General features: G+C 34.5%; 1 protein-coding gene across 2 annotated transcripts in view; it reads left to right on the top strand.

Moving 5' to 3' along the window:
• LOC107692602 (UPF0462 protein C4orf33 homolog) overlaps window positions 1-1,913 on the top strand; it is a 3,968-nt gene extending 2,055 nt beyond the window's left edge. For both annotated transcript variants that reach the window (XM_016491730.1, XM_016491731.1), the window contains exons 5-6: window positions 1,152-1,351; window positions 1,441-1,913. In XM_016491730.1, the coding sequence (XP_016347216.1) occupies window positions 1,152-1,351; window positions 1,441-1,540 (300 nt within the window). In that variant the 3' untranslated portion in view covers window positions 1,541-1,913. The remainder of the gene's footprint in view (window positions 1-1,151; window positions 1,352-1,440) is intronic.
• The last annotated feature ends 8,504 nt before the right edge of the window (window positions 1,914-10,417 follow it).

Genomic DNA, 10,417 nt, shown 5'->3' with positions numbered 1-10,417 from the left:
GAGCAGCTGAGTCCTTAACCATCTTCAGGAAACGACTAAAAACACAACTGTTCCCCCTTTATTTGCCCCTCTAACTCTAGCACTTTCTATTCTATTTTAATTCTTCTTTATCTATATTTATCTTCTTTTTTTATTTAAAAAACAAAAAAAACAATTATCTATATTTTTCTATTCTATTGTTTCTATCTACTTGTTTTTCTTTGTGTGTGTGTGTGTGTGTGTGTGTGTGTGTATAATATATATACTGTATATATACTGTATATATATACAGTGGCTACGGAAAGTATTCAGACCCCCTTAAATTTTTCACTCTTTGTTATATTGCAGTCATTTGCTAAAATCATTTAAGTTAATTTTTTTTCCTCATTAATGTACACACAGCACCCCATATTGACAGAAAAACACAGAATCGTTGACATTTTTGCAGATTTATTAAAACCCATCACTTTATCAAAATGTCACCATCCAGTTAGGCTCATCAACCATAAATTCTTCAAAAACAGCTAGAAACCTTAGAGTTGTGATTGATGATAAGCTGAATTTCTCAGACAGCAAAAAACAAACAAACACTAGCTTTCTATTTTTTCTATTCTATCTACTTTTTTCTTTGTGTGTGTATATGTGTGTGTGTGTATTATATATATATATATATATATACACACCTTGCTACGTGTACTGCGTTAGGCTAACCAAGACTTGTCATTTGCACTTATATATTGTTGCTCTTTTGTTAGTTTTGACTGATTTTATTGTCCTCATTTGTAAGTCGCTTTGGATAAAAGCGTCTGCTAAATGACTAAATGTAAATGTAAATGTCTTCAGTGTCACACGATCCTTTAGAAATCATTTTCAATCAATTAATTTGCTGATTTGGTGGTCAAGAAACATTGATCATTATTATAGATGTTGAAGACAGTTGTGCTGCTTAATATTTCTGTCATTTCTGAAATCGTGATACATTTAACAGTGCCTTTACTGTCACATTTGATCAAGTACAGTTTATAACAGCAATTGTCTAAACATTAAAATGCAGGAATGCTTAATGTAATAGTACAGGAGATAAAAAATGCGGTGATATAAAATGTTCTTATGCTAATCTTGACCATTAGCTTATTATTTTGTAATAATGTTTATGCTATAACCTGTTACAGCAACAACTCCCTCTATCATTCAAAGCCAATATAAAGAACAAGACATGGAAGGGAGAAGCACTTCTACCTTGGAGGTATTTCCCTCAGGGCATTAATAAGATGAATTCCTATGCCATCCATGGCTCTGGAGCTGGAAGGACCTATGAGGCTCTGTATCCTGTTCCTAGAGAAGATCTAGTAGAAGGACAGGGACCAGACTTGTAAGTTTAGATATCTTAAAATGATTTGTTTCCTTTTAATGGGTCTTAACATCACCAGGATCGTAACATTTCTTCTCTCATCTGAACAGTCATCGACTTGAGTATTTTCAAGACTTCACTCTGCAAAGCATCATGGGAGAAGACTGGATTCAGCCAGAATCTGACCTGTGGGATTTGCCAGGCCAATAACCAGCTGAAAATCACAAATTAAGTTAAAACTGTCTTCTAAGCAGCTTTTTAATGCAGTAATTACTCGCAATTTACTTCCATGGCTATGTTAGAGCACAAACTTCACTGCGGTCTAATCAAAGTTAACGATGTGGCTTGTTTTAATGTGGGTGTAATAGCAATATAATGGCTTTTATTATCACAATTTAATAAATCTTTTATCAGTAATGCGGCACTATCTCAGATGTAAGTACTCCATCCAGCACCAAATATCTATGCAATATATAGCAAATGGGAATTGTTCATTTTATATAGGCTACTGAAACGAAGCTAGCCATTTAATAATGGAGATGGTAAATGTGGAAATCGAACATTTAATAAACAAACGATAACATTTAAGTTTTCTTTGTCCTGTTTTGGTAACATTATTGTTACATATGGCATAGTGCTGCTATATGTGAAATACTGTACAAATTACATGAAGATTCTTCAGAGATTCTCCTTAGGTTTTCAAGAGCAAAATTAGTAATTATCCATTAGCATGTGCCTAAAACTACCATAAGATAATTCCTTAAATCCCTTTTGTGTGTTGTTATTAGGTTTGCAGCAATCTCTTGCAACCTTTGAGTATCTGACATGAGCTGAAGGAAAACCTCTTCTAAAAACAGCCGAGCTTTAACTCTCTCAACAAACCCATGCGTATCATCAATAGGCGCTGCGTAAACTACAAATTAGCTGCTAATAAGACGGAACACGAGTTTATAATTACAGCCCCTGTCCGTTAAATGAATATTAACAGTGACTAATAATTACCGAGACGCTGCTCTCGCGCTGCAGAACTCCTGACACAAGCGCGCTCTGCGGGCGTGAGCTGAATGCGTGCGCCGTACCTGAGCGAAGGTCATGGCTAACCAAAGAAGGGCGATATTAAAACGATTTTGAACTTGTTTATACAAAAATATTTCTGATATCATAACTTAAAGCTTAAAAAGGGCACATTTTAAGGGTTCTTGTTATAGTGCTGCTATTACTTAAACACCAAATTAATGGAAACAAACATCATGTAGCCTAATGTTAAAGGGGTCATATGATGCGATTTAAATTTTTCCATAGAGGAGAAACAATAATGTACAGTATGTGGAAAATAATGTGTTTTTTGAACCTTAAACCACATAAACACATTTCATTACACCAAATACACAAAATAATGTTATTTTTAGCAACTTCATATGACCCCTTTAATATGTAATTAACTTGCTTGTAAATGCTTAGTTTATTTATTAAGTTTATTAACAATTAATTATGGCATACATTATTTATAGCTGTACACATACACAAATACACATATTAATTGCATACACATTATTTACAATGAATTATATACTGTATATTATATTAATGTCTGTATTAATAAATATATTAATTGTTATTATTATTTGTAGTTTGTATAACATGGAAAAATATGTTACTCAAATTCATCTGTTGGGAATGCAGAGAGGCACGACACATTACTAATATATTTAGCCTAAATAAATAAATAAATAAAACTGAACCCAATAGAAAGAATCACATCCAGGCCTGTACTCAAATTACACACACAGACTCGGAGTAATCGGATTTGCTCTCTCCACATGCAATCTATTCACTGGGGGAAACAGCGGAGTACAAATTGCTTCTTGTTAGTCAATCAGATGGCCTTCCACTCATGTTTTATTTTAAATCAGGGAGAATTTATGCGCTGACATTTTATAATTGATAGGAGGCCTGTTCAAAACTGAATGGGTAGATTGGGCACTGGCATGTTTTCAGAGGTATTTCTGCTAGCTGAACAGAGTTAGCCACACGGAAATGGAATAGATTTCATCGAATAGCCTACACATTAGATTCAACCCTGAATGCCGAAGGGAGGGGTAAATATTGTCATTCCTTTTTTTTTAAAAATGAGAATGAATCATGTTTGTTATTTGATTCCATTATATCCATAATGGACCTGTTTACCTGTCGCTTTTGCCCCTTCCATCCATTTGTCAGAGGCAGGTAATATCTGCACTAAAATATTGATTCCCATCTATTGGAAAACACATAACAAACAAATATTTTGAACCTGCAATAGTGTCTAGTGGCAGTTTACAAAGCATTTTTTTCCTATCAGAGATAATTTTGATATATTTTTTGTTTTGTTCATCACTAAAAAAATATCAATCATTGCGCTCTGAGCTACAAAAATGTGTTTCCATGGCAACAAAAGCTTTTCTGGATAAAAGGGGCTGTCAAGGAGAATATTTTCCTTTATAACTCTGTCATAATCATAAACATTAGTACAATACACTCTCTCTCACGCACGCACATCAGTGAAGCCCATTAAAGGCCACTATAAAAGAAGGAGGCCTAAAAGTAAAGGATGATAAAGAACCACACTCGCAAAGCGGAGGTTATTTTTACAGATTTTAAGGGGAGGGGAAGATGATAAATCTGAGTTGGGAGGCAGTAATAAGAGAGGATGGCAGGCAACACAACATTATCAGGCTGTTTGTGCTGTGTGGAAGTGCTAGAGGGGGAGGGCCACTGAGGAGAGCCTTTACCCGCGCGACACCCTCTGATTGATAGTGGAATAAAGGTCGTTCCGTGTGATGAATGAATATTTCGATATAACCCAATCACGGTGCGCAGGAAAACGAATGACTGGATGAGAACAAGATGAGCGGGTCCACTGAGAGCACTGCACGCAGGGCCAGCAGAGACACTAAATCACAAAATAACAGAATTGAACTTTATATGGCCATAAATGGGAGAGTATGTGGAGAGACGGGGTTGAAAACGCTACCTGGATACTCTCAGCTTTTCTGTCAATAGTAAACCCATGAAGAAAGAGAAAGAGGCGGGGGAGACGCGAGAGACGGAGACAAGAGTCTTTCCGCAAGACATTTAGAGGTCATGCTCTAAAGCGAACGTGGTATCTGTGGAGTTGTTCATAAAGTGGTTAACTCACAGCGAGATGCTCTGTTTGTGCACGAGGGTCAGTTTGATGGAATATCAGCTCCCATTTGTCTGAGAGCCACAGATGGGTGAGCTGAAGACGAATGCTGCAGTTAGACAGCCATAACAGCATTTCTGTCCTGATGTGCATTGAATTGTATTGATTAATATCACAGACAAAACTAACTAGCTACACAACAGTTACACTCTTATGGGAAATGAAAAGCCTGCAAGGATAAGATAAGCATCTGTGATTGCACATTAGATGACAAGTGAGTCACTGAATCGTTCAGTTCTACTGATTTTTTTACACGTGTCCAAAATAACCCCCCATTCACCTTATTTCGCAACATGGGAACAAGATGCTTTTTGTGAATGTGCAATGTTTCTGAATCACTAGCTGTAACTAGCAGAATAACAAAGTGCAGTAAAACTATTTGCGCTACAAAACAGTGTTTATGAATATTATAAGAAATACCAGTTTGCAATATCAAGTAGAATAACGGGCTATTTGTGTACAGCTAAAATAACTAAAAGCAGATTACACCGGAAGCCTTGAGTACACAATATTACCAGTTACCTTTTGCTTACCGGCTAAAATAATTTCAAACAAAGCCACAGCAGAATCAAACCTTTTTTTGTGTTTCTGTACTAGTGTTCCTGAATGAACCATTATTTTTTGAATGATTCGGTTGAGTGAATAATTCAATTACTTGTTGTGTGCATCAATTAAAGCAGCGCATTAATATGGAACAGCGATTAAACTGACTTGGAACTACCTGCGCATTAAATGGTTTTACTGCATACCTGCCAGCCAATCAGAATCCAGTATTCAGACAGACATGAAATAAAATATCACACTCGCAACCGTTCTATTCTGGAATTTGTTCTATAATGTGCCTTAAATGATCTTCATATGTTACTGCAGGAATATCTCTGTCTCTGCAGCCATTTAGAAAGATTTCTAATTAATTGTTGAATAAGGCTTAATGGACTGTGCTACATGTTAATTACCCTACAAAACATTAAATAACCATTTTGGAAAACATCAAAGTAGTCAATAGAAAATCATCAATTAGTTAATCAAGTCTCTTTGCTTAATTAACAGAAAATATCTGAGGCATCTTGCTCTTTTCTCAATTAAAAAGCTCCACATAAACATAGAAAACAAGAGGGCATTATTTGCTTGTCAAGTACTATCATACTAATATTTCATAAGCTATCATAAAGCGGGTGACTAATTTTTTTATTATTGCTTTGCTTAGTCATTTGCTTCGTTACCTTCTGGCTGTGGTGATATCAGAATGCCATAGAGAAGATATAGCAGGCAAAAGATAAAACTGACACGTCTCACTCCAGTTAACTCTGTTTCTCTTTCTACCGACAGAAATGCTCATCTGCATGTCCAACAGGATCATCTCTTGCACTCAGATTAAAGTCAGAAAAGCTCAGACATATCTGCTCACTTTTAGTCCTCTTTTCTTTTTGTCACTTTGCTTTCTGACACGGTACCATCTGTCTCACAGCATGAGTTTCTCAGCATTATCCAATTATCTAAGAGGTAAAGCATGTACTGCTCAGGTTGCTACCTTGACAAAATCAATAAAAATTCATAATGTCTGATACTACTGTTTTCGGAGCACACCGTGATCTTTGGTGAAGAGAAGAAAATAAAGAAGATTGTCATCCTGGAGAGTAAGGACAAAATGACAATAAAGCAAAGCTGGACAATTGAGTGGAATTGGGTTCCGTGAATCAAAACAAATAAGGTTTGCTTTCACAGAGTATGCTGAAATTATTCAGTGTTATGAACACAATACACAGAGTACCACGAAGTAATGGACCATTACAAGAAGAAGAAATGTCAATTTACACAGAACAAATGATGGGAAAGATCCATGCACTGCTGGCACTTTCCACAAATAGGGTGTACATTTAGATACACAATAATGTGAACTATTAGATTTTTAGATATAAAATAATAATACAAAAAAAAAAAAAACATTAGCATGAGAAATAGAATTAGTTTTCAACCCATCAAAATCTGCCCTCACCCTTATTGTCTCACATCAATATGTTTTCAATAATTATGAATACAAATGGTTGTGCTGACTGTATTTGTCAAGCTCAACCAAGTGACAGCTTAATTTAGACTAAATTTAAGACTGTGTGTGTTTTTAATGGATTTTATAGAATTTTCAGCTAATTATTTAATATTAGTTCATTCAACTCTTTTATTGAATTTTATTCTAATTATTTAATATTAGTTCATTCAACTTTGAAATATATTAAATATTTATTGCTACAAAATACCAAAGCATGTTTGTTAAACTAGCAAAATAATTGCTATCCATATATTAAAAGAAAAATAAAGGTTAAAGGTTGAAGATTACTGACCAATTACATTTACATTGACCATTTACATGCAGCTCAAACAAGAGGTTGTCATTTGATGACTAAACTATTGTGCTATCCAGTGGAAAACCTTATTTTTCCATATATATCTGCCTGTCTTCTCTTTTTATTCTCTCTCTCTCTCTCTCTGGCCCGATTTTCTCTCTTCTCTCATCCTCCGCTTTATCCACCTTAGGGAAATATTTCCACCTACACTGTAATTCTTACTGTTTCTCATTTATTTATTTATATTTATATTTATTTACTTCTTTATTTATAACACATATCTAGCTTCTCAACTTTCAAAACAGCTGCATGTCTGTAACACCTTCACTGCAGGTATAAACACTCAACAGACAATTAAAAAAATTAACCTACAAATGTTATATATGTCATTAATAACATAAAATGCATAACTTACATAAACTTTACCATAGTATTGTTGCTTTTCTGTAATTAAATATAATTTAAAATGTTCTCTCTATCAAATGGTGTAAGCTTTTACTGACACCTAAGTTGGAGCAACAAAAATATCTGTAGTAACTGTAATACTTTTTTGTCAGAACTTGGTTACCATAGTTATTTTTTGTAAGGGTAATTACAAGCAACCAGAGAGACATACGGAACCAATATGCGCAAATAAATGTGACACAAATCAAGTTACACAACACAAACTGCAATCTGACAGCACCACATGTCAGAACTCAAAAGTGGCAATGAAAAGTAATGTTTATAATACTAATGTATGTCAGGTAATAACAGGGCAACATCATCTAAGATTGCTATGATAGAATATTTATAAAAACAAGTAGTTATCAATCATTTTAAAAGACTGAAACACGAAAGAACATTAACAAAACACGTGTGATACACAATTGATCTTAATTCATTAAAATGTCAGGTTACTTTTGGAAATATTCACCCAGGCTGCCAGTAAGATCAGTTGCACCAGAAAAGTGTTTCCAGAGTTAAAACACTTGCAATTACCAAATATGACATCCAGAAAAAATACAAATTTTAGAATACATGCACCCATTACAACTACACAGACTTCAAAAAAAGAAATGTTTACCCATTTGATAGGAATTAAAAACTCCAGCCTTGATAAAACTGGCTTCATAAGCACAAATCTTTCAGCAAGACCATCATTCTGTGATTGCTTTAGGGCATATATTTGATATTGACATATCCCAGCTGCTGTAAGACATCTGCATGCATCCGATGCCATTCTGAATTAATTACAATTAATTTTACTCAGTGCTGAGTGCAACCAGCTAATCAGGACTCCAAGTGCTCATACGTCTCAGAGAAATTGCACTAAAAATAAAGATAAGCGTGCCAAGATCAGAGGGACTTCACCATCAAGATTCATCTAATGTGTCATTTAGAATCAAGTGCCCTCCATTTGGGCTCATCAGGACTTCAACTAGAATTTCAAATGCTTTCAGATCTCAGTCTAGGAATTGGAATTCATAGGCTAAAGGCACTGAAAAAGAGTCCCAGAGGGATGGATTTTAATACAAATGTATATACTGATTAGGGGAAATTATACTGGTCAAATACACATAAACAGCAAAAGCAAATTATATACATATACAGCAACTGTAATATTGTGAACGGTTTTATTTTTGAATATATTTTAAAATGCAAAGCTGAATTTTCAGCATCATTACCCCAGTCTTCAGTGTCACATGATCCTTCAGAAATCATTATAATATGCTGATTTGCTGCTCAAGAAAATGTTTTGAAACAGTTGTGTACATTTTTTTAAGGATTTTTTGATGAATAGAAAGTTGAAAAGAACGGCACAGGATTTTTAGCTGAAGCTCTTGTAGCATTACAAATGTCTTTACTGTCACTTTTGATCAATTTAATGCATCCTTGCTTAATAAAAGTACTAATTTCTTAAAAAAAACCTTCTGACATTACCTTTTGAATGGTAGTGAATACATTAAAAAACAGTAATATTGGAATGATTTCTGAAGAATCATGTGACACACTCAAGATTGGAGTAAAGGCTGCATATGAAAACAGAAGAGGCATTTTTATATTTGTAATTATATTTCATAACACCACTTTAATTTAATGTCAAATGACAAATCCAAAAAGGAGGTCAGAGGAAAGATATGTGTGATCACTTGTGTGTGGTTATGTCAGGGTGAAGGGTTCTCTCTTAGGTGCGGACTAGACTTCTGTCATCGGTAGATAAGAAGGGAAGAATGAAGTAAGCTCTTGGGGTTTGAGGAAAAAAAATGGCATTAAAAAAACCCGACAGCAGTAAGGATGACCACACGCTGAGCATTACTAGCCACCAAACGGACAGAAGCAGCAGCCCTTAGCAACTGTTTCATCTCCACTGTGACAGAACCACTGCTGCAGTGATAGCTCACTGACTTTATATCAGGCTGACCATAGACGTGACCTTCACTCTCTCGTTTAAGGAAGTCACACATCAGCTCTCCCCCATCTTTCTCTTCTGTGCATTGACTTTTACACACACACACACACACACACACACACACTGGCAATAAAAACAAATTCATAATCATTTCTCACCTTCACACACTGATTACATACAGATGTGCCTCACTTACGAAGCAATACCACAGTTTTTCGTCAATACCATCACTAAAAAATAACAGTAGTAATATGATTTTGGACATGTACATTTTTGGAAGCATGTTTGAGTACCATATAATTTTGAATTATATGAAAATGAACTTAAGTAAGTATAAATTAAATCTTCATGGTAATAATATTTAGAAAATAATTACCATAGCATTACAACATATTTTTTTAGACATGGTACCATGGTGCTATACCTTGGTATTTTGGTAGCATGTAGTTCCATGATATTTTTGGAAGTATCATTAAAAAAAAAAAATCAATACCATGGTATTATTCGAAATACCACAGTATAATCTTCTAATACCACCACTATACCATGGTACTGCCACATTACATTTTAGTAAGGGTAATATTATGGTATTTTTTGAAGTATACTTATCATGGTAAATGAATATGATATCGTTCAGTAACATGGTAAAAATCTAAGCTTCATGGTCATAGCATTTACAAAAATAAAAGTACCAAAAAGCATTACCACAAAAAGTATTACCACTTACCATGTATGTATTAATTACATTTATTTTTTTATTGCACATGGTTTCATGGTACTACCATGGTATTTTGGACACGTATGGTACCATGACAATACCATGATGATACATGAATTTCAGCACCATACCATATATCTGATACTATCACTGTACCATGATACCACTACATTACTTTTTAGTAATGGTAATATTGTGGTATTCTTTGAAATATATTAGTATTTTGGACATGTAGCATTGCAGTACCATAATATTTTTGGAAGTACCGTTAAAATACCATGATGGTACATGAATTTCAGTACTACCATCTGATAACATCACTAGGCTATACCATCATGCCGCCACATTACTTTTTTAATATGGGCAATATTGTAGTATTATTTGAAGTACCTTCCTACACCATTGTATATGA

This window comes from Sinocyclocheilus anshuiensis, unplaced genomic scaffold (genome assembly GCF_001515605.1).
Source record: "Sinocyclocheilus anshuiensis isolate Anshui unplaced genomic scaffold, SAMN03320099.WGS_v1.1 scaffold50, whole genome shotgun sequence".
Taxonomy (NCBI): Eukaryota; Metazoa; Chordata; class Actinopteri; order Cypriniformes; family Cyprinidae; genus Sinocyclocheilus; species Sinocyclocheilus anshuiensis.
Note: the sequence above shows the minus strand (reverse complement) of the source record. Positions and strands in the feature narration are given on the sequence as shown.